Raw genomic sequence first — 24834 nt, 5'->3', positions numbered from 1 at the left:
GGTGGCATGTGCCTGTAATCCCAGCTACTCGGGAGGCTGAGGCAGGAGAATCACTTGAACCTGGGAGTTGGAGGTTGCAGCAAGCCGAAATCGCAGCATTGCACTCCAGCCTGGCCACAGAGGGAGACTCTGTCTCAATAATAATAATAATAATAATAATAATAATAATGGTAATAATAATAATAATAATTTGGAAAACTTTTCTTTTTACATAAAAGGTAAGAACTTTGCATGATGTAGACAGAAGCCCAGCAATAAGTTGTGGACTGATTTTCAAGTCCCTTCTATATGAGGTTAAAAAAAAAGAATGTACAATAAATAACAACTAATCCATTGTCACTCAGTAGTCATATATCCTTAAAAAATATTTAAATTGATTATTAACCAAAAGATAATTATATTTAAGCAAAAACAGTCTCACACAAAAAGCAGCTCATTGTTTTTAGTTACATTTGGCTGTGTGACCCCACCTCCCTCCACGTGAACTACAGAGACTTGGAACATTAATGTGATTACCGAAGAACCTAAATAACTTGAGTATGACCCCCACTCCCCCGACTACAACCTCTTGGCCCATGCTCTCTTCCTGTGCCTTCCAGGTGTCCAACCCCAGGCTGCGATGGCTCGGGGCACGTGACTGGAAACTACGCTTCCCACAGAAGGTAGGATTGATCTTATTTCTGAGATGTGGAAATGAGCTTATCGGCAGCAGTCAGAGAGATCACATAATTTTGCTTTGTTCTTTGTCGGGTCCCTATTTCAGCTTGTCCGGATGCCCTCGTGCAAGGAAAGGTGGTGTCAAAATGACCCCTACCAAGGAAGAAAAAGAAGACCCTGAACTGAAGTAAGTGCAACAGTTGAGACATGGGGGTCAGCTGTCTCTTGTTGGTAAAATGGGAGGGACCTTGGTTGGGATGCAATTGAACACGGATTGAGTTTCAGGGAAGGTGTACCCTATTAAATATAAGCAAGAGTCAAACTATTTGGTGGTTTGAGAAAAGTTTCCAATTTATAGCTACATTTCCACAGCTCTTTGATAATGCAAAAGATTGTTTTAAAAAGTAACAGTTTCATACGTTTCTCAATTGTTTTAAAGGAAAGTAGTATTGTGGAAGTGCTATACAATGATAAATATGGCAGCACTTTCCCCTGAAACTTTAATTTTGCTTAAGGTGAAATTATATCTAAATTGAATTCCTTCCTTTAAGAAAGGTCATGGATGATATATGCAGATATAGACGTAGAAATTTAAGACTCTGGAGTGCGGTCTCCCAGCACAGAAGGGCTCAGGAGGCCTCAGAAACCAAAGACAAGGCTTGATACCAATCAGCTAAGCTGTGGCAGAGTGTGCCACCACGCTACATGTTTTGTTAAAGCTTCTGTTATTGTATACACGAATTCCGCTGTGTTTACATATTTAAAAATGCCATTGTTCAATTAAAAAAAAAAGAAATTTAAGTTGTTTTCTCAACAACAGTTCTAAATGCAATATTTAAACATTTAGAAACTCAAATTCCAATTCTATGAGTGATGTGCTACGTAGCATCTGTTAAGGCAGTTAACATGTTATACCTTTGGTCTTCGGAAGCAACATAACATAGTCCTTATATGGTTGGCTCTAGACCTAAAAAGTGTGGGCATGAACTTGGCTCCACTTCTTATAAAATGGGTGGCAAATTACCTGAGCTCTCTAAGCCTCATTATTCCTCATCTACAAAATGGGATAATAATACTCTCTACCCAGTAGATTGTAGTGAATATTAAGTGAGATAATGCATGAAAATCGTGTAGCTCAGAGCCTGCTTACGCAATGCTGTTTTGCTAGTTATGGTGGCATCTTTTATTAAAACTCTCTAATTGCATGGTTTGTTCTCTGGAGAGCATAGGACTATCACTGCCTTCTTCCCGGCTGGTAATGTCTCTGCTTTCTCTCTAGATGTCCTGTGATAGGGTGTGATGGCCAAGGTCACATATCAGGTAAATACACATCACACCGCACAGCTTCTGGCTGTCCTCTGGCTGCCAAGAGACAGAAGGAGAACCCTCTCAATGGAGCCTCCCTCTCCTGGAAACTGAACAAGCAAGAGCTACCACATTGTCCCTTGCCAGGCTGCAATGGGCTGGGCCATGTAAATAATGTTTTTGTCACCCACCGAAGGTAACGTGAGTTTTCTGTCTTTTTGTTGTAGTGTTGTGATCGGTTGTCACCTAGGCTGCCTTGGGGAGAGGGTTGTGAACAACCCCCTAAAGGTTGTTCACTGTAGCAGTTGAGATGTCATAACATGAAGTCTTTCTATATAGATATTGGATGAGCATGAAGAATGAAAAATGTTATTTTCTCTATTTCTTAAAATTACTACACAGTTTTCAAGTGCTCTAGAAAATGTACAGTTGGTTTTATTTGTATTCTAAAATATTGCTTAGGCTGCTGTTTCTTAACGGTTCAGTCATTTAATGGTTTACTTCAGTTCCAAATGGTGATATCTATTCTATTATGTTATGTAATTGCAAACTTTTACTTTATATATTTATAGCATTCCCTCTGTCTTATGGACTGGCTCAATTTGGGGGCAAAATTGTAGTTATTTTGCTACTGGGAGGATGTGACTCATCCACAGCAGCCAGAAAGAAAATGACACAGTGACTGCAAAGTGTGCAGCAGGATACAGGAGATCTAGAAACCCTTTTATAGTTTCCCAATGACTGAATTCCTTTACCACCGAATGTCATGCATTCAGCCAAGCCCTTTGTTGGGCAACAGTGATCTTTGTCCAGCTTTTTGGTTCACATTCCACCTAAAGGAAAAGATTAGAAGTTTCCCTACATATTTCTCCCATCAGCGGAGTCCTGTCTTGTCTTTTGGGCCACTGTATATGATGCTGGTTTAAAATCCAATGAAGCTTTAGGAAACCATTGATGTTTTGTATATGAGCAGTGTAAACACTGAGCAAAATTGGGGCTTTTTGAGATTTTGCTCAGTTCTAAAGATATATATGGATGATATCAGAAAATAAAGCCTTCCGGGAATTGCTTGTTTAAAGATATTTAAATATTCAGTAAAACCTGTTTGTGGAGAAAACTTGATTTTTTCAAGTGGTTTATTTTTTGATGGTTTTCAAATGTAGACCTATGTCCACAATAGCACACATTATTTTATTCTGAGTTTGAATTATTATTTCATATTCGGGAACTTCGGTCACAAATCAAGTGTGCCTAATGGCACATTTACTGTACAGTAGCTTGACTTCCTTGTAATGACCTCAGTAATATCCATGTTGATACTGCTAATGAAATATTAATGCTGTACTGTGGTGAGCACATCCCTCAGTTAGCAATAGTGAAGTTATCTTTAAAAATTGTGAAGAAGTTTTAAATGATGATGCCCAGGCTTGGTGAGGATGTGGAGCAACAGATACTCCCATACTCTGTAGGTGGCAGAGCAACTGGTAGTGACACTTTAAGAAGCAAATTATCTTTAAAGAGTCAAGTTGAAAACTGAACAAATGCACTTGCCCCAGCACACACCCAGACTTATGCCCAGAGGATCTCTGCATATGAGAACCCAGAGATCTGTCTGACCACATCTGAGCAGTGTTGCTCTACTAACTCCAAACTGGAAACAACCTCGGTGCCCACTAACAGTGGAGTGGGTAAATAAGTAGTGCTTCTTGGTGGTGGTACATGCCTGTGGTCCCAGCTACTCAGGAGGCTGAGGCAGGACGATTGCTTGAGCCTGGGAGTTTGAGGCTGCAGTGATCTATGATTGCTCCACTGCACTCAAGCCTGGTGACAGAACAAGACCCCATCTCTAAAAATAGAATATTCTTTTAACTGCAAATACACATCATTGGTTCCTGTTTACATATTACGTATTTCATAATAAGAAAAAGAAAATTCTGATTTCAAAAATATAGGGGGCAATACTAATGGCAAGGTACTATTTGCTTGCTTGCTTGCTTGCTTGCTTGCTTGCTTGCTTTCTCTTTCTTTCTTTCTTTCTTTCTTTCTGTCTTTCTTTCTTTCTTTCTTTCTTTTTTGAAACAGAGTCTCACTCTGTCACCCATGCTGGAGTGCAGTGGGCTCGATCTCGGCTCACTGCAACCTCTGCCTCCCCAGTTCAAATGATTCTTCTGCCTCGGCCTCCTGAGTGGCTGGGACTACAGGTACATGCCACTACACCAGGCTAATTTTTGTATTTTTAGTAGAGACAGGGTTTTGCCATATTGGTCAGGCTGGTCTCGAACTCCTGACCTCAGGTGATCTGCCCACCTTGGCCTCCCAAAGTGCTGGAATTACAGGCATGAGCCACCGCACCCAGCCTCCAAGTTATTATTTTCTAAGAGATGGAAAGCAGTGAAGAATTTAGACAAAGGTAATTCAGATTTCAGCATTCTTGACTCGAAAGTTCTCTTGCAATTTAAAATATTTAAGAAATTGGATTTAATTTGGGGTATCCTCTTTAAGGTGGAATACTCTTTCTTTTCTATGTGTAGAATTTAATGGAATTGAATTTCTCTTGTGATTTCAAATATTTAAGAGACTGTATTTAATGTGGGGTATTCTCTTTAAGGTGGAATGCTCTCTCTTTTCTGTGTGTAGAATTTTTTTTTTTTTTTGATGGAGTCTCACTCTGTCACCCAGGCTGGAGTGCAGTGGTAAGATCTCAGCTCACTGCAACCTCCTCCTCCCAGGTTCAAGCGATTCTTCTGCCTCAGCCTCCCAAGTAGCTGGGACCACCATACCCAGCTAATTTGTATTTTTGGTAGAGATGGGGTTTCACCATGTTGGTCAGGCTGTTCTCAAACTCCTGAACTCAAATGATCTGCCTGCCTCAGCCTCCCAAAGTGCTGGGATTACAGGTATGAGCCACTGTGCCCGGCCTATGTGTAGAATTTAATGGAATAATATGGCAAAACGCCTTGCTTATGCCTGGCACACAGTAGGGGTTCAACACAGATGATCTTCTTTCCTGTTTGTGAAGATAATATTAAACCTATATGTATATATGCAGGATGACTTATATGACTTGGAATATAACTCACAACTGGCTTTTGTACGTTATGTATTTTGAATCTGAAATCTCTGAGGTTGTTCATATTCTTTCCCATCACTTGTTACCTAGTAATAGCTGACATGTATTCAGGGTTCTTGCCCACAGACAGCACCCTTATAAGTAACTTGTATGGTTTATTCCTTTAAACCTTTGCAAAACCCTGTGAGCTATAGGTATTATAATTATCCTCAGTTGACAGAAGATGAAACGAGCACAGGAAAGTTATGGAATTGCTTTGAATACAGGTTGGCACATGAGAGCCAGTGTCATCCCACTTCCCCTAAGGTTTAATGATGGGTCCTCACCATGGGCCAGGTACCAAGCTGAGGTGTCACAGGCACTAGTGCATAGATTTTTCTCAACCAAAATGCGAATAATTACAAAACACACTTTGTAGGACGTTTAAGAACAATTTGACCCACACACTATATCCATATTATATTTATATAATAACTACCTTCAAACCTTGCTTTAAATCTCTATGTGACAAAATTTTCCCTTTGAAAAAAATAGCAATCTGAGAAGACAAGTGATATGTTAAAACACACACACAATTATGGATGTTTGTAGTTTTAAAATCAGAAGTCCTGTGATTGACAGAACTCATTTAGTGCTATGCCATATCTTTGTGATTTTATTGAAACTTATTAATAATATATTGTAAGCAATTATGTTCACGACATACATTGTATCACCTGCCATTTTGCTTTAAGAAGGCAGATGAAGATATAATTTAAAATTGCAGCTGGGCACTGTGGATCACGCCTGTAATCCCAGCACTTTGGGAGGCCAAGGTGGGCAGATCACTTGCTGCCAGGAGTTCGAGTCCAGCCTGGCCAATATGGTGAAACCCCGTCTCTACTAAAAATACAAAAATTAGCCAGGTGTGGTGGTGTGCACCTATAATCCCAGCTACTTGGGAGGCTGAGGCAGGAGAATTTCTTGAGCCCAGGAGGTGGAGGTTGCAGTGAGCCAAATTGTGCCAGTACACTTCAGCCTGGGTGGCTTAGTGAGACCCCGCCTCAAAAAAAAAAATCCCTTAATATGTCATAATAGAATGGTAATTTTGGTCAAAACCATATAAGGCACGTTTTTTTCTGCCTTTCCAATATGGAGGAAATAACTCAGCCTCTTAAAATCTGCCTTCAAAAGGAAAAAGGACTTTTAAAATGTTTTTCCTGCCCTTTTTTTTTTTTAATTGAAGATTCATTTTACATCCTGGAAGATATGAAATCTCTACATTGGAAGATACAAAATCAAGTGGCATTTTGGAAGCAAAGCCTCTCTTTCATAACTATATTCTTTGCTTCTAAGTCATGTAATTATGGATGGACGCTTCATTAACTTTTCCACAACACTGTGTCACCCTGAAAGTTTTCTGGCATGTTGTCTGAACAGAGTAGATCCTTTAAGGGTGAGGATCAGAGAAGTTCTAATGAGGTATTAATATCCATTATGTTACAGATGGACTTACTGACCTGCACCTTTAAATATCCAGTTTACCAAATAAATATTCATGATTATTTTCTCAGAATACAATATGTGACATAAAACAAGACAGACATGCAAACCCCTCATAAAACAGATAATGAAACTTTTATAGGCCACAGTTGACAGTGAGAAGCTTCTGAAAATAGAAGACACAGTTTCCAAGTTGAGCTTGTGCTTTTCATTATTTTCTTTTTCTGTGTAGAAAAATGTATAGCTTATCAAATTAGGCAAACTGCATAACCTTTTCTATATATGTAATAGTATATGTCTATTATTTTCTATATTTCATAGACTCTTAGTGTAGAATAATTAGTATTCTTGAAAAAATAAAGTAATTAAGCACACATTTATTAAGGGCTTTGCTTCAGAAATATTTTCTTTCACTCTGCCAAATGTCCCAAGCTTCAGGGTGAAATGATTTCTTTATAGATGAGTTGTAACTAACTTTCTGCAGAAAAAAAGACTTTAAATGACTGATTATGATCATCACTATTTTGATCTAAAAATTGTTTCTACGAAAACATAGCAAGATTGCCAAAGAATTAATGACTGGATAGAACAACAAAATTATCTGATCATAAACGTTGAAAATCAAGTTTTCTTCAATGTTGTCATTTATCATGCTGGTGCAATTTAAATAAAACAGATGACATTAAGGGAAAGAAACCCTGCTGAAGAGTGCCGCTACTAAATGGAAAGGGTTATAAACACCACTGCAATGTAATAGACTGCCTCTGCAGTGATTGCATCTGAATACACTTGTGGCAGCTCCTCTTATTCTCCTTCCAGGGTAGAGATTTTTTTTAATGAAAAATGTTGTAAAAGTTAAAGAAAAAAATTAAAAACATTCTCATAACCAAACTGAATTTGCCATGGGGGCATGGGGTAGGGCTTTATTTTGGCTCGTATTGAGTCATTCTATAAAGGTCAAGGGACATTTTATATAAAGGCAGGAAGAACTAGATTCTGCTTTATTACTCATGGAATTTTGACTAATTGGGAACAATTCTTATTCATAATATATATGTACAATTTCACACTTACAGAAAATAAAGTAACCACTACTAAACAAAAGAACTTACTTGAATGGAGATGAATAGCAATTTAACAAAATAAATTAAATAATAATTGTGTATCAGCAGCAACTATTTGTACCTTGATTTAAGGAAAGAAAGCAAAACATTTTACATTATCTGAGGGCCTTCGGCCTTTGCTTTAATGGGTATGTATTCATTACTCTCTACAGACTGTGGGTTATAATGTAATTAATCGGCAGCAAAAACACAAATAGGTTGTGAATAAAACATGTTAATTTTTATAAGAAATCATATACATTTCATACATTAGTACAATTTCTATTTTCACAGCTTATCTGGATGTCCTCTCAACGCACAAGCTATCAAAAAGGGCAAGGTTTCTGAAGAACTCATGACCATCAAGCTCAAAGCAACTGGGGGTAAGAGCACAGGGCTGGCTGTCACCACCTCCTCCAGGATGTAGACCCTGGCTCCCCAAAGAGTTTCGTGTGTCAAAGTATTCTCTAGGTGGGAAGCATAATTTTAATGTACAAGAAGAAAGGTTTCCTCAGATTTGAACTAAAATTATAACTTTGTTTAAAAACCAATTTTTGGTGTCTTCCTTATTTTTAAATAAGGAGTGATCCCCAACAGAGAAATTCAGGCAGTGGGGTATGATGGATTAAGATACACTTGTGGTTGGTAGGGCATGCTGGCTCACACCTGTAATCCCAGCACTTTGGGAGGCCAAGGATAGAGGATTGCTTGAGGTCAGGAGTTTGTGACCAGCCTGGGCAACACAGCCAGACCCCATCTCTACAAAAAAAAAAAATTAGCCCAGTGTGGTGGGGCACACCTGTAGTCCCAGTTACTCTAGAAGCTGAGATAGGAGGATTGTAGAGACCAGGAGCCCAGGATCGAGGCTGATGTAGTGAGATATGATAGTGCCACTGCACTCCAGCCTGGGCAACTGCAAGAGATCCTACCTCTAAACAAAACAACAACAACACAGATACACTAGTGGAAGTTGTGTCCTTCAGTCTCTCTGACATGTGTGTGTTTTCTCTCTCTCGTGTGTGTGTACGTGTGTGTGTGTGTATGTGCGCGTTTTTCTGGTATAAATCTGCTATAAAATTTCAGGAAGCAGTTTCTGGCATCTGTATTTGAATCCTTCAATTGTGTTATTCTGTGATCAACATATTTTTATAGAGATTCTGGAAGGTTTGGATTTAGCATCCAGATCTTTACCTACGTCTATATTTCCCTAGATATTTCCTTAGTGTCAATCCCCTCTCCAAGTTCAGAGATACAGTTTCTGAGTTCTCTGTTTGGATCCTCCAATTTTCCTTTGATTCTTGAATGCATTTTCTTGAGATTTCTAATGAGCATTATCTGGGGCCTGTGTTGTTTTCCATCAAAGATTATTCCAAAGCATTTGAGAAACAATGACAGAGCAATTATTTTGCTCTGGAGACTTTATTTGATGGCATCTTTGGCACATGACTAGAATTGAGCTGGGGACTTTCACTGTTGCTACTTTCCCTGAAAGCATTGCTCAATCTTTTTAATTTGTGTGTGATTTTAAAAAGAAGATATGCAGTATCAAAGGGAGGGAAAGCACTCGAGCTTCCTACTGTTTCCTTCCAAGGCCTTCACCTGCTTTATTTAAAGCGATCCTTTGGGGGGGATGCTCTCCCTCCGTGGGTCCTCACTGCTAAGCACCGAAGGAGGGGAGTGTACGTGCAGAGGAGGAATAAAGCCCTGACTGCTGGGGACAGGCCTGACTCCTCCAGTCTTACCAACATTCACATGCTCAGGAAAAGAGCTTTTCACTAGATGTTCTGACTGCTCCTTGGAAATACTCCCCATTCCCTAAATACCTCTCAGTACATATGCAGTGAAATTGGGACAATTTAATGTGTATTTATTTATTTCCTTATTTCAAATAGTATTTAAAGGATAAGGACTGCAAAGCTACATGAAATTTTTTTTAAATGCTGGTTAAAAATTTAATTCAGCCAGAAACAGTGGCTCATGCCTGTAATCCCAGCACTTTGGGAGGCCGAGGCGGGCAGATGACGAGATCAGGAGATCAAGACCATACTGGCCAACATGGTGAAACCCCATCTCTACTAAAAATACAAAAAAATTAGCCGATGTGGTGGCATGCACCTGTAGTCCCAGCTACTCAGGAGGCTGAGGCAGGGAATTGCTTGAACCCTGGAGGCAGAGGTTGCAGTGAGCCAAGAAAGTGCCACGGCACTCCAGCCTGGGCAACAGAGTGAGACTCTGTCTCAAAAAAAAAATTAATTCAAAAATGAGACAAAGGAAAGTCGAAGATAAGAATGCAAGACAGAGCAAGCCTGAGGACACTAAGACGTGTGCGAAGAGTCATTTCTTGCTGGATAAATAAGGATTGCAAATTTGACCTTGCCTTTTAGAAGCCAACACAAAAGAAAGCTATAATCGCCATGTGAATCACATGGTAGTAAGTAAACTCAGAGCAAAACTCCTTCTGGAACCCAGTGCATGAAGAAAATATTTCTTATGAGTTCTCATTATGAGAACACCACTACCATCCATACTGTAAACAGAATATAAATTACAAGGCCACTCCTAAGAAAGATAAAAAGAAAACAGTCATCTGACAGCATTACATCAAATTATGATAGAGCTTTGCAGGGGGCCAGCAGCAGGTGGTCTGTCTGAACCCACAGTAGACTTGCAGAGACCCAGGAGCAGCAGGGCTGAGCACATACACTTCAAAGGGTCCCTATATGTCTAGCATCTTCAGCTGAGTTTTCAAAGAATATAGAGCAGCAGCAAGCTGGGCTGAACCCATTGACAAGTGTCAGGGTGCAGTCATTCTATGTGGACAGGTAACTAACTGGAAAAGTACACGTTTTACAATCCAAGAAAGTAGAGGCTGATGCTCTGTAAAGCTTAAGAACCTACAATGACTTTGCATGAGAAAAAGCCCACCTGAATTCAGGTCAGTGGTTCACTGAAGGTCAAGAAGGACCTAAAGTGATTTGGGGGTCTGTTCTAACAATGCTGTGTTTCATGATCCCTTACCTTAAAGTGTGGCCACAATAATTGTTCTCTGGATGATCTTTAAAGTAGGTGTAAACCAACACACCTTCAGACATTAAAAACGTCAAATCAAATTGCAATGAAATACAAAGTGCATATGGCTTTACCTTTAGCATACTATGTTAATTTAAACTAGGTACAAATCATTCATGTAATTAGCTGAATTAGATAATATTTTAGGGGAATATTATGTACAAACCATTTCAAACATGGAAGGTCTATATCAAAAAATGTGTACATTAATTTTAGAATAATTGATCCTTAGTTCTCCATCCTTGCCATAATTAAATTGCCACATTAATTTTTAAAGACTTTTACTAGTCCTTGATAATAAAATTAGGCCATCTGTATAAAAAAGAATGCCAGTCCTTCTGTGCTTTGTAGAAACAAGCAGAAGTTATGATAATTGATCTATGTATATGGTCTTGCATTTAGGAGCTCCTTCTAGCTCTTCTCATGTGACAAAATAATGTGTCCTAAATATTGTTATATATAATTTATTTCTGGATATTAACTCTCCTCACTCCTTTAGTAACTGAATAGCCAAATTTACATTAACTCATTTTCCCCTAAATAAAAAAAAGTACAATTTTGGTATGTAAACTCAATTTAAAAATAAAAGTTCGGCCAGGCACGGTGGCTCACGCCTTAATCCCAGAACTTTGGGAGGCCGAGAAGGGTGGATCACGAGGTCAGGAGTTCAAGACCAGCCTGGCCAACATGGTGAAACCCCGTCTCTACTAAAAATACAAAAAACAACATTAGCCGGGTGTGGCGGCAGGCGCCTGTAATCCCAGCTACTCAGGAGGCTGAGGCAGGAGAATCGCTTGAACTCGGAGGGCACAGGTTGCAGCGAGCCAAGATCGTGCTACTGCACTCCAGCCTGGATGACAGAGTGAGACTCCATCTAATAAATAAATAAATAAATAAATAAAAAATAGAAGTTCACTCAAGAAATATAATAGAATTTGTTTGAAATATAATAGAATTGCTTCATTTATATAATATGAAAAAACATAACTATAATACTTAAAGCCTTATAAGTTGAGAATACTTGCTCTATACAGGTATATACATAGCTTGCATAATTATACAGAATACAAAGGAAATATAATATATGATGTAATCACCAAATACGCAAATTAGGCACAGATTAGTACCAAATAAACATTAGAATTATTAAATGAAAAGAAAGCATAATCTATTGCTTTTACATAAATGGATTATATAGAGAATCAAAGTTGCTGAAGAGTTAAGTAAAATATTCAGCGGAGGCTAGGCGCAGTGGCTCACGCTTATAATGCCAGCACTTTGGGAGGCAAGGCAGGCAGATCACCAGGTCAAGAGATTGAGACCATCCTTGTCAACATGGTGAAACTCTGTCTTTACTAAAAATAAAAAAATTAGCTGGGCATGGTGGCGTATGCCCGTAGTCTCAGCTACTCAGGAGGCTGAGGCAGGAGAATCGCTTGAACCTGGGAGGCAGAGGTTGCAGTGAGCAGAGATTGCGCTACTGCACTGCAGCCTGGCGACAGAGTGAGACTCCGACTCAAAAAATAATAATAATATTAATAATTTAGTGGATAGTTTATATGGTTTCCTTGATAATCAGCAATACCTAGCTAGTCCAACACTCTACTAGAAGTATGTCTGTAAACATCAGGGCACACCTTTTACTGATACTTCCAAAGCAGATGAAACATCTATGAATAAACATAGTATTTTCATGGTTAAAAGAACATATTCTGGAACCAGAGAGCTTATATTTGAATCCCCACTGTACCACTTACTTTGTACCTTGGTTTCCCATCCATACTTTGAGGTAATAAATGTTTCTACCTCATGGTTTTTAAATGAGGATCATATGAGTTAATATTTCGAAGTGCAGAGTGAAATCCAAAGGTTCTTAAAGACTGTGTGCATGGAAAGAAGTTTGGCAGATGAGTAACTCCGTGGAAACAGATAAAGTGATATGTTAACAGGAAACATTACAAAGAAATTAGTTGAATTTGATCCTGTGGCTAAAATAGCTCCCCAGATCCAAGAAATTATAATAAAAACATTAGTTCCTTCATTGATTAATTCTATGAGCATGTATAGGGAGCCTGTTATCTATTAGATCCCATGACAATGTTTCTTTTTTGAGATCTCATCTTATGATCTTCCCTCACAAGCTCCAGCCATCTTTTGTTATTAGGCATCTTCCAAACAGCCCCATCTTGATTAAGAGGCTGGGGTGTCTTCAGGAATATTGGCCCTCAGCGAAACATAATCCTAACGAAATCCCAGAACCAAGAACCCAGGCTGTCACTTAAACAGTCTTCTCACAAGCACTCATAACTTAGCCAAAATTGAACTTTTACTTATCCTACTACGAGTTTCAGCCTCCCAGTCTGCCTCATCACGGAGACAGCTCTGCAGTTACCCACCTGCTATGGCAGAAACAAGTAGTCAGGGTTGATTCCTCTCTTCTCGGTCGATTCCTCTCTTTTCTCACCCCCTACCTCCAGCCCTCACAAGTCCTGCAAATTCTGCCTACAGATTAGATCCTGAGTCTGTCTCCTTCTCTTGACCTCACTTCCCTACACCCAGCCAGGACTCCAGCAATCATCTCCTCATGGGTCTCCCCGCTTCTGCTCTGTCTCTTCTCCAATCTGTCCTCTACTCAAAGCTCCAAATTACGTTTGTGAAAATTAAGCTCAATCACCCCAGCTCCCCTACCTAAAACCCTTCCCTGGCTCCTGTTGCACTTGGAATAAACCTAAGCTCCCAGGATGTCCCCATGGCCTGCTCCCATCATTCACTTTCTTGCTGTCCACGGGGCATTCATTCCCTTCCCAGCCTGGGCTCTGGGCTTCCTCCCTCTTCTTGGATGCTCAGCTGCTGGCTGCTTTTTCACAGGCCTGCCTCCTTCTGATCTTGAAAGTCTTGAAAGGAGTGCATCTTCTCCAGTGAAGGGCCTCCCAGAACCCTTTGTGCTTCTTTCGGAACACTTCATGTTTTACAAGCATCTCCTTGGTTTTTGTCTGCCTCACCAGATATTATGTAAGAAAATAGCATTCTTTGAGGTGGAATTTTACTGTAAAAAGACAGAAAAGAAAAACAATATGTCAAAGAAATTTGTAACAATAGAAGTTTTCAATTGCTCAAATCAGAAAAATTTCAAGTGCTGATAGCACTCCAAATACCTGTTTCATTGAGAATCCAGATATTTCAGTCCTTTCTTCCCCAGTTCTTACCCATCAATTGTCTGAGAGGAGATCCCTGGACCAGCACACCAACCAGTAAAATATGGGGCTCCAAGATGCAGTGCAATTCTCCAGACACAGCTGGCCAGTGCAGAATGAATCCTGAGTCCCAGATTCTATAGTTCCATGAGTATGGTCCTGGGTAACTGTTGGTTGTTTTCTTAGCAGCCATGTCATACTGTTGACTTATATTCAAACTGGTCTAACTACTAAGGTACCTAAGTCTTATATGTTGGTTTGTTTTCCTTTTTTCATTAAATCTTAGAGCCCAGAGTTATATCAATCTTATGACACACTCTCTTCATTGGTCCATGCATGGCTCACTTTATTCAGTAGTTACTTTTAATAAAGCAGTAAGTACCCACAGAATAGCCATCTGTTTTATCATGCTGTATGTGATGTAACTTTCGGCTTACTTTTTTTCTCTTCGCACTAAATTACTAAGAGTCACCCGTGTTGTTTTTGGTGGGCATGTGGTTTCAAGTTGTGCTTTTGGTGAGCAACACTGCCGTGTACACCTTATGCATGCTTCCTGTGTACAACCATTTGTTTTGGGTGTGTACCTAAGGAAGAAACTGTAGGGTCATAGAGAATGTGAACATCCACCTTCAGGAGGTAATGGATTGTTTCCCGAAGTAGTCACCCTAGGAAAGTATAAGAACCAGATCTCTTTCAAACCAATTGTCAGGCCAAGTACCCTTTATCCTCCTCTCATGAAATTGCTCCTATGAAGTCTCTACGTGGAAGTTCACATGTCCTTCTTCATTGTCACTCTGGTTCAGACTCATTCTTCTAGGAGGTAAATTACCTCCAATCCTGCTTCCCACACCTTTAATATTAACTACCTTCCCCAGGTTCTTGAAACTTTTCAAATGTAGTCATACTCCTTCTACAAAGTAATCATGGGAAATAACCCCCATTCATTGAGAGCCTGTGGCATGTTTAGCACTCTACATTTTATTGCATTCATTCCCACAGTGTAGATATCATGACTACTTTACAGAAGAGGATACTGAAGCACAAAGAAGATAAGTTAAGTTGCCCAAGTTGCAGAACAGGAGTCAAACTCCCAAACTGATGTCCTTCCCCCTAAATTACATTTTCCTCATCCATGTCCATGTGGAAGACTCTGCCAATGTGTTTCTGGACTCTAATTCACCTGCCAGCAGCTCCACAGTTCTGCCTCCCATCATGGGTCCTAAGGTCTAACTCAACTAAACAGATATTTAATTACTCAGCATAAAACTGTCCTTGCAGCATTTTGAATAAGAGAATGCAAGGGCTTTGAGGTTTAATCCCAGCTCTGCCTCTTAATTTGAACTTGGGCAGGTTATTTAACTTCTGTCAGTGATTCCTGAGGCCTCATTTAACCTCTCTGGGCTTGGTGTCTTCATATGTGAGGAGGATATAATGGAGTGAGTCCCACTGTAGGGTGCGGTGAGATGTAATTGAAGACATATTTACAAATGCGTCTGGCAGCACCCCTGGGACATAACTGAGCTACATGCAACGGTGGCACTTTTCTACTCCCTCTTTTCTTTCTTACCAATAAATTAAATCTGTAACTTCTCTTATCCACTTTTCAGAATCCTAGATATGCATTGTTTTGGTAAAAACACTTTAAATGAAAGTCTCATTTTCAAGTAGCAAATCACAAATTAAACATATATTGACTCATTTGTTAACAGTTTTCAGTTCGAACTAAGGTAGTCTTACTCTTTACAGGAATAGAGAGTGATGAAGAAATTAGGCATTTGGATGAAGAAATAAAGGAACTGAATGAATCCAACCTTAAAATTGAAGCAGATATGATGAAACTTCAGACCCAGGTAAAAAAAAAAAAAGTAATTCATGATCCTTAATGTAATCATAATCTTTGGTGGAAACAAAACATTGAATTTTAAAGCTTGTGTGAAAATATATGGTATCATAGAGTCAATATGCTGAGTGTTTCTAGATTCCATAATTATTGTAAAATTCTGAATAGGTGGATCATCCCAGGTTACCATTTATTCAGTAGCTGTGGGCAAGCTTTCTCATGTTTTTGCCCTGGTGGCATCAAAGATTTCATAAGCAAACAAGGCAGATCGTCCTATAACCAAAGAGTCTCTGGTGCATTAGAAAAAAAAATGTGATGGAAAGGTAAGAATCCTTGGTTTTATTCAAAATTCAAGTAAAATATAGCAACTTTTTCATTTAATGTTTTTGGAACACCACTGAATGTATAAGTATTTATTAGAAACAGATCTTACTGAACATTTTCTTGAGCAAATTCTTTACCTAAAAGCCCAAGCAATTTCTCAATTCTGCATTCTTTTTTGTGATGTCTGCCTCATCTCCTGGAAATCAACAGTTCAGTCCAAGATTTTTAAAACACGAATCATAACTCTCTTGCAACAAGTTAGCAGCAAAAGAATGAGACAGAGTATAGGACTGTCTTTCTCCCCTTCTCTCCTCTCCTCTTCTGAAATGCAGGATTTTTATACCACCATGGTTACTGGATCTCTTGGAAGTCCTCACACAACAGCTTAAGACAAAGAGTTTTAATCCATCTGAAATTTTGGTTTCCTTACCCAGAGTGACCATTGTTGCCATCATCAATTAATGGCCGTCTGGTCCACAGATTGATACTTTTGTCTAGAAATCATGGGAATTCGTCTAGAAAACCATTAGCAAAGAACACAAAGCCCTCTGCCCTCCTGACACCTATAGTCTAGAAGGAGGAAGCAGACAATAAACAAAGAAGTCATAAATGATCAATGGTGTTGTATGCTAGAATGGCAGGGGGCTGGGCGAGTGGCTGTATTTCAATACTAAATGGGACCACCAGCCCCCAGGGAGAAGAAAGCCATCGCAAAGACTTGAGGAATGAGGGAGTTAGCCAAACAGGTATGGAGAAAGAGTGTTTTAGACAGAAGAAACTGTGCAAGTGCAAAAGTGCTCATCATGAGAAGGTCTGGGGATTTGAGAAATAGCAAAGAGAAGTGTGGCCGCAGGTGAGTGAGCTGGTTGGGGCAGGTCACAGGAGAACAGTCTCAGAGACAACAGGGCAGCTCACACGGGGCATCTTAGGCCATTTTAAAGACCTTGGTTTTTATTCTGAATGTGTGCAGAACTGTAGCACAGTTTTGAGCCAACGAGTAACACAATCCCATCTGATTGACATGCTGACTTGCATTTTAAGAGGCTCATCTTGGTGGCTGTGTTGAGGAAAGGCCAAGAAGAGATTAGATGGGGTAATGGCAAACACAGGGCCACCCATGAGAAGGCAGCACAGTCACACTGGTGGCTGGGCCCAGGGGGCAGCAGTGTGGAGGGGACAGTGGTCCCATCCTGGATTATTTTGAAGGAGGTGCCAGTGGAAGTGAGGTATGAAAGAAAGAGCCATGGGGGATCTGTACTACAGTTGAGTTGCTGCTAGCTGGAAAAGGGAGACAGCGGATGGAGCAGGTTTGGGGAAAATAGCAAAGTTTGCTTTAAGCATGTTGAGTTTGAGATATCCATCATACAGCCATGTGGAGAAGTTCTACAATTCATGAGGAAGTCTGGGCTGAAGATGAAAATTTGGGGATGTGATTCCAGCACTTCGAACAATCCAATGGGGCTGCAGCTTCATGTCGAGAAGTTGCACGCATGTATCTCTTAGTATTCAGATGCACTTGGTGCATTTTCCTTCAGGGAGAAACCTTTTGCGCTCCTTCCAAACTCCACTACTCACATTCCCAAGTTATTTCTGTTGTAGATCACCTCTATGGAGAGCAATTTAAAGACGATAGAGGAGGAGAACAAACTCATAGAACAGAACAATGAAAGTCTGCTGAAAGAGCTGGCAGGTCTAAGCCAAGCTCTCATTTCAAGCCTTGCCGACATCCAGCTTCCACAGATGGTAAGTTCAAGGCCAAAACCTTGCTTGCTGTTCCATTACAAGCGTTTGCAGTGTCATCATGCATTTACCCACAGGGTTGCCACGACTGAGCTTTGAGGAGACCTGTGAGCAGTCACAGAGTGACCACACTTCATCACAGTCCGGCTTGGAGTAATCTCCCTCTCTGGGAACATGGTAGATGCATTTATTTAAATTATATTAAGGCCAAGAATTTTTTAGAGGCCAAAGTCATTTAAAAACAAAGGATTTTTTAAAGCTCGGTTCATAATGTCATGTGAAAGTTGAAGGGCATGCAGCGCACCAGCATGGCACATGTGAACATATGTAACTGACCTGCACGTTGTGCACATGTACCCTAAAACCTAAAGTATAATAATAATAAATAAATAAATAAATGAAAGTTGAAGGGCAAAACTCCCTCAGTGAAAATGTATTTCCAAGTAGAAGATTCCATGTCTTACAAAATCTGAGACCATTATTTGCATCATCCACCCAAATCAGGAACTGTAACCAAAAATGTTCAATTCCCAATGGACTAGGTGCTTTCTTCATATGGAAGTATGAAGAACCTACTTCAGTTCTCCTCATATAAAATAAAAAGCAAAAAAAAAACGAACAAGGAATCCTCATTTTCAAAATCTAAGTGTGTCTTTTAGGTATACAACTATAGTCCTCTATCACTTAGTAATGGGCACACGTTCTAAAAAATGTGTCTTTAGGCAATTTTGACATTGTGTGAACATCATACAGTGAACTTTCGCAAACAAAGATGACAGACCCTACTTTACTTACTTTGCACCCAGGCTATATGGTACAGCCTAATGCTCTGAGGTTACTCACCTGCGCAGCATGTTAGTGTACTGAATACTTTAGGCAATTATTAGTATTTGTGTATCTAAACATGGAAAAACATATCTAAACCATAAAAATATGCTATTGTTATCTTATGGGACTATCATCATATATTCAGTCTATCATTGACTGAGATGTTGTTATGCATTGCATGACTGTATTTGGAATTCATAGAAAATTAACTTCTTTTACATATTCTTAAATACACACAAATCTTTGGAGGAGAGACTACATTGATAAATGCTTTTAATTTCCTCAGAACCTAAATTTTTAGTGTAATTTTTCCAAAGACGCCTATTTTATATATGAAATTATTTATAGAAGCGAAATATAATTGGTTTTGGTTAAAACATTAAGCCCCTCCATTTTACCCAAGTTCCTAGCATGGAGTTCTTATCTTAACCAATTCCAAATATGTTTCTTGACTCCCACCAGCCAAAAAATCAATAAGGTAATAATGAACACAAAGCAAAATAAATGATACCACTGTGGTAAGGATTAAGGTAATTATTAAAAATCATTGCAATGTTATTTATTAAAGTTGCATAAATCATACTTTGAATATGCATTCCTTAGTATTTTCTTCTTCACCACTGCCATAAAAAATAGGTACGACACAAGTTAACCTGTGCCTTGTATACTCACCACACAGGGCACTCTAGTGGTGATTTTTAGTGCTGATCACACAAAATGTTACAAAAGCACCAAAGAGCGAGCATTAGTATTCCCATTCCATAGTTGAGAAAATCAGGGCTCAGAGAGCTTACTTAATTTGATCAAGTTTCCAAAGCTAACACAAGGCAAGTGGGCCCGGCCCTGCAGAGTGGCCTTTATCCACTGTGCTACCTGGGTTCCCATCCAATCCCCTGACTCTCCAAGAAACACAAGGCACAACAAAGGCAGGAAAGAGAAGGGGACAAAGAATCACAATTGGACAATACTAATAATTTAGATCAGCGCTTTGCCGAGCAGAGCACAACCAAATAGCTTCAAATTTAGAAAGCTTATTTCCTTAAATAGCAACAATAACAATACTTTGACATTTAAATGTCCTTTCTTCCAAGCACCTTGCGAAGTAAGTCTCGTGTCATGTGTTTTTAAAAAGGAGGGAAAATGGTGGCAACAGAAATGACTGAGTAGCATTCCCCTTGTGACATTCATTTCGTTTCACATTTGTGTGAAATTCACACGTATCCAGCACGTGCTCTCCTTGAAGCACCACACTGGGTAAAGGAGCGACCAAAACATACAAAAAGACCAGGGAGGCCAAGCGTGGTGGCTCACGCCTGTAATCCCAGCACTTTGGGAGGCCGAGGCAGGTGGGTCACCTGAGGTCAAGTGTTTGAGACCAGCCTGGCCAACATGGTGAAATCCCATCTCTAATAAAAATACAAAAATTAGCTGATAGTGGTGGTGCACTCCTGTAATCCCAGCTACTTGGGGGGCTGAGGCAGGAGAATCACTTGAACCCGGGAGGCAGAGGTTGCAGTGAGCTGAGATCACATCACTACACTCCAGCTGGGACAATAGAGCGAGACTCTGTCTCCAAAAAAAAAAAAAAAAAACAGGGGATGAATAAATTTAAACTTTGTGAAACTGATATTCTGCTTACAGAGACTGAGAAATTTTTAAAAGTATGTTACAATGATGCCACAGGAGAGAAACAGGCTGAAAGGATCTGAGGATGGAGAAGGAAAATTTTCCATCACAACTGTTACTGAGCAACTTGCTCAAATCTTAAATTCCTTAAGTTTCTGCCAGTGCTGTTAAAGGCACCACTTAGTACAAGCAACCCTTCCTTCCCAGCCTCAAAAATATTCACCTTCCACAAACAGGAGGCATATGTTGTGCAAGGCATGTGCAGTCAAGGCTGAGGCTGCCACCCAAGAGAAGCAGAAAAGTTTTGTGGAGTACGAGTCCATAGCCAGACATATACTTTATGTGCTCCAAATCAACCCCAAATACTGTACAAGCCAGTCATATTCGTCTCCGGAATTAAGAGTGAACAGATGAATCCCACACACACTCCGTCTCTCTCCATCCCCTGCAACTCCAGCAGCCATATGCACCCTTGCCTTCCCTCCCGACTCCCGGATCACTGATCTTCGATGTCACTGGGTCCTTCTTTTCCCTCAGCCTGAACCACTGTGATTGGGTCAATGTATTTTGTCTCCATTTAGGGACCTATCAGTGAGCAGAATTTTGAAGCATATGTAAATACACTCACAGACATGTACAGCAATCTGGAACGGGACTATTCCCCGGAATGCAAAGCTCTACTGGAAAGTATCAAACAGGCAGTGAAGGGTATCCATGTGTAGGATCACAGTGCTGCCGGGCAACAGAAATTACCAACAGCAGTATACTCCAGATGGATCTGTTAGAGGTTCGTGTACTGCTAAGGCGTGGAGGTTGCCGTACTGCATTTACAATTTGCAACATTGCACTAATTTTATTTTCCCCAGCTGATATAAAAAGGAAAGAAAAACTATGATAGACTTCTTGGATTAAAAGCAATGCAGTCAATTATTAGATCTTATTTATTTTCATATGTTTTTCTTTTATTTCTTCATTGTACTCTTTTTTTGTAAAGTATATGTAAAATAAATGTGACATTTTTATAATTTATTTATTACTAATCAAAGAGTTTTTTATCTTTTAACTGCATTTTGAAGTCTGCCATATTTTTACAAGTGTGTTTATTAATTTATTTTCCAATAGGATTTAAATAGAAATGCTATTCTCAAGTCATTTTTCTTGCTGGGTTTTAATGAGGAAACAGGAAAGGGTGAAGGAAATCCTTGTCTAAGGACTGCACTATAGTTGAGTTTGATTTTTATTGCACACTTCTTCCCCCACCTTTCACTGGTTTTTGTATTTATAAACGAGTTTGTGGTAAGATGAGCTGCACGGAAGGAATAAGAAGACAAATGGCGCCCACTAGTGGGGAATCCGCACTCACAAAAGCACAGGATGCTGGAAAACAGCCTGCTCAGAATTTGTTAGCAATAATTAAATATAGCAATCAGCAAAGTATTCGACTTGGCTGGACGGTTTTCGTTAATATGAATTATTTATTTGAAATGTTTTAAAGAAACATAAGCTTTTTTAGTGATGCAGATTTGTCTGTTTGTTTTTCAAGTCCTATCAGATCTTTGGCAACTCATATCCCAAGATGAAAAATAAGACTTGGTGTGACCAGCCAGGCTTTCCTGCCACATGTTGGTACAATATACAAGTGACAATACTGGTGTAGATTTGTACTTAGCAAATGCAAACACATCCAAATGAAAAATTTTGTAGATACCATATCCCCTGAAATAGCATTTATCTTACTGGTTTGACTGGAAAGGAATGGAAAATATAGTAACACATGAAAAAATGCTACTCCAATCTGAATGATTACTTCAAACACTGGCAACTTGGGTCTCACCCTCCATAGGAAACAAGACAACATTCAATTTGATAGAAATCTTGCCATAAAACTTCAAATGCTACAAAATATACACACACACTGACACACACAGGCATACTCACACACAGACACACACACACACACACACAGACTCATCCACACTTCAAATTGAGCCCACAATCTTGAATTTCTGAATGGATCAGAGTTTCATAGTTTCTATAGTAAAGGCAATGTCTATTTCAGGGATTGTAAAGTAGTTAAGCATTGTTTCGAAAGTTTTTTTATATTTATTTTTTTTAAGGAAAAGGTATAGACAACCAGCTAAACTGCCTTTTTGGTGTGCACACACATTTCATGTGCAGACGTGCCTCTGTGTAAATGTACACATGAACTTAGTGTGGGCTTAATTTTCTGTGCTATAAACAAAAGTGTTTATTTTTTATTAACCTCATGGATATTTAGATGGAAAGTGATGGCATTCACAGGCTTGATATATTCCACTGTTATTACTGTTACCTGCACAAATGAAAAACAATACTCAATAATAATTCCACTCCCATTAAACTTTGGTCATTGTTATGCATTAAGTGGGGCTTATCTTTGGTTTGGAGTTCATTTGAACTCTTGAATCTTAGTTTAGTGAAGATGAACTGTCTGTTCTTAGGTAGAAACGGTGTTTATTTAAAAATCAATTTTAAAAAATGAGCTACTATATGTGCTGTCTATTATAAATGGGACACCAAACAAAATTTTCTATTACAGTTATGTACTTGCAAACATTTTGCTATACAGTACTTCATAGATGCATACAAATGAGCTCACTTATTACAAAGACAAACGTTTAATTTGCTAAATATTTTAACAAGTTTGTTATATATTTTATTTAATTTAAAAGAAATCTCTTACCAACCTACATATTTATTACTATAATTTACTATGACTTCAAGTTAATTTATTTGTGTTTGCCTAGTTTGAGCAGGATGTTTTGTGAAGTATGTTTGTATTTATTTGCCTACTTTGTACTTGATGTGTTTTGTAATGTGCACTGAATTTGTTTTCTTTTCAACTATGTTAATGATCAATACTGTAAATTGGGTCTTTTGTAAACAACAAAAAGGCAATGATATATGCATTTTTTTAATTTGAGGTAGTTTGTTTGTATACTGTTTCTCCAAACACTTAATATTTCTTACATCAAAGCAACAAAATTGTGTTCAGTGCTGTACATTTGGTGTATGGTAGGAAATAAAAATTGATAACGAGTTTTGATGTGATCTTTCTCAGGCTGTTATCTGGAGACTAGTATCCCCTTCCCATGGAATCCACTGTCCAGAACGAGCCCTGGTGAGGTCCCCAGAGTGCACTTGAGCCTGCCAGTCATTCAGAGACATTTCTGTTCTGACAGCCGGTTTGCTTGCCTTAAAGTGGAAGGACTTTTGGCCAGTTGACAAGCTGTCACTGCCTTTGATGTGGCATTCACCTCCAGAACAGGGAATGCTTTGACATAAGGGACACCTTTGCTAGCAGTAGCAGCAAATTCACTCAGATCTAATAAGTGGCAAGATAGAGGGCCCACCCTCCTGATTCCAAAATTACTTGGATACGGAGTATATCTCTAGATTCATATAAGCTAAAATTAAAGAAACTTGAATCAAAGAAAAAAATAATAAATTATTGGTAGCACCTCTTCTGCTTATGTGTTCTTTCTATCTAATGTCAAATAGTCAGCCTAATTTAATTTTTCAGTTTCTGCCCAGATTCATACATCTCTAGAATAAGTTTCCACTTACATTTGATCTGGTTTAAAAAAAAAATCTATTTAACCCATGTAATGAAGCCAAATTGACCGAAGGGAAGTCTGGGTCCAAAGAGGAAAGCCAGAGTTGTACTTGGGAAACCTTCATTTACCAGGAGCCAAAACATAACCATTAATGCACAATATAGCTTTTATTTAGTCACCACACTCACGTGTTGAAGATGTGCATAAAATGGATCACAAAATGCAAATCTGCTCAGTCAGGCTCTTAGCTTACCCTTAGTCAAGCGTGTGCATCTTGCCCTTATTGGGACTTTTTTTTTTTTTTTTTTTTTAGATAGAGTTTCGCTTTTGTTGCCCGGGATGGAGTGTGATGGCGCAATCTCGGCTCACTGCAAACTCCGCCTCCCGGGTTCAAGCAATTCTCTCCTGCCTCAGGCTCCCAAGTAACTGGGATTACAGGCATGCGCCACCACACCCGGCTAATTTTTTGTATTTAGTAGAGATGGGGTTTCACCATCTTGGTCAGGCTGGTCTCGAACTCCTGACCTCAGGTGATCCACCCACCTCAGCCTCCCAAAGTGCTGGGATTACAGGCGTGAGCCACCACGCCCGGCCTCTGATTGGGATTTTATACCAACAAGTAGTGTCTACAACTCTGTCAACAACACGTCATAAGAAGAGCACCGGTCTTACCGGAAATGGTGAGTAAGAATCATCCATTCATCAAAAAGATGTTTACTTGGAACACGATTATGCCGGGCCCACTTCCTTACTCCCATAGGAGTTCAGCCTCGTGGGAGACAATGAAATAAGTAATAGGTATTTCAGTTTGGGTACACACAGGCTCCTGTGGAAACCATGTGAGGGTTATCTAACAAACCTGGATTTCCGGGAAGAATACTGCTTCTGATTTAGCAGGGAAAGTTTGAGAAAAGGTGCTGCAGGCAGTGACAACAGCACGTGCAAAAGTATGGCAATCATCATGGCCTCAGCTTCATGTATTTAAAACATTGAAAAACTG

At 39.4% G+C, this 24834-nt stretch overlaps 1 protein-coding gene across 3 annotated transcripts in view; it reads left to right on the top strand.

Moving 5' to 3' along the window:
- ST18 (ST18 C2H2C-type zinc finger transcription factor) overlaps positions 1-23311 on the top strand; it is a 304120-nt gene extending 280809 nt beyond the window's left edge. For all 3 annotated transcript variants that reach the window (XM_063668773.1, XM_063668772.1, XM_054499078.2), the window contains 7 exons: positions 600-662; positions 764-844; positions 1937-2158; positions 7912-8000; positions 15627-15730; positions 17644-17787; positions 20820-23311. In XM_063668773.1, the coding sequence (XP_063524843.1) occupies positions 600-662; positions 764-844; positions 1937-2158; positions 7912-8000; positions 15627-15730; positions 17644-17787; positions 20820-20960 (844 nt within the window). In that variant the 3' untranslated portion in view covers positions 20961-23311. The remainder of the gene's footprint in view (positions 1-599; positions 663-763; positions 845-1936; positions 2159-7911; positions 8001-15626; positions 15731-17643; positions 17788-20819) is intronic.
- The last annotated feature ends 1523 nt before the right edge of the window (positions 23312-24834 follow it).

The sequence above is a fragment of the Pongo pygmaeus genome, chromosome 7 (genome assembly GCF_028885625.2).
Source record: "Pongo pygmaeus isolate AG05252 chromosome 7, NHGRI_mPonPyg2-v2.0_pri, whole genome shotgun sequence".
Classification (NCBI taxonomy): Eukaryota; Metazoa; Chordata; class Mammalia; order Primates; family Hominidae; genus Pongo; species Pongo pygmaeus.
The sequence above is the reverse complement of the archived record's forward strand: the minus strand, read 5'-3'. Positions and strand labels throughout refer to the sequence as shown.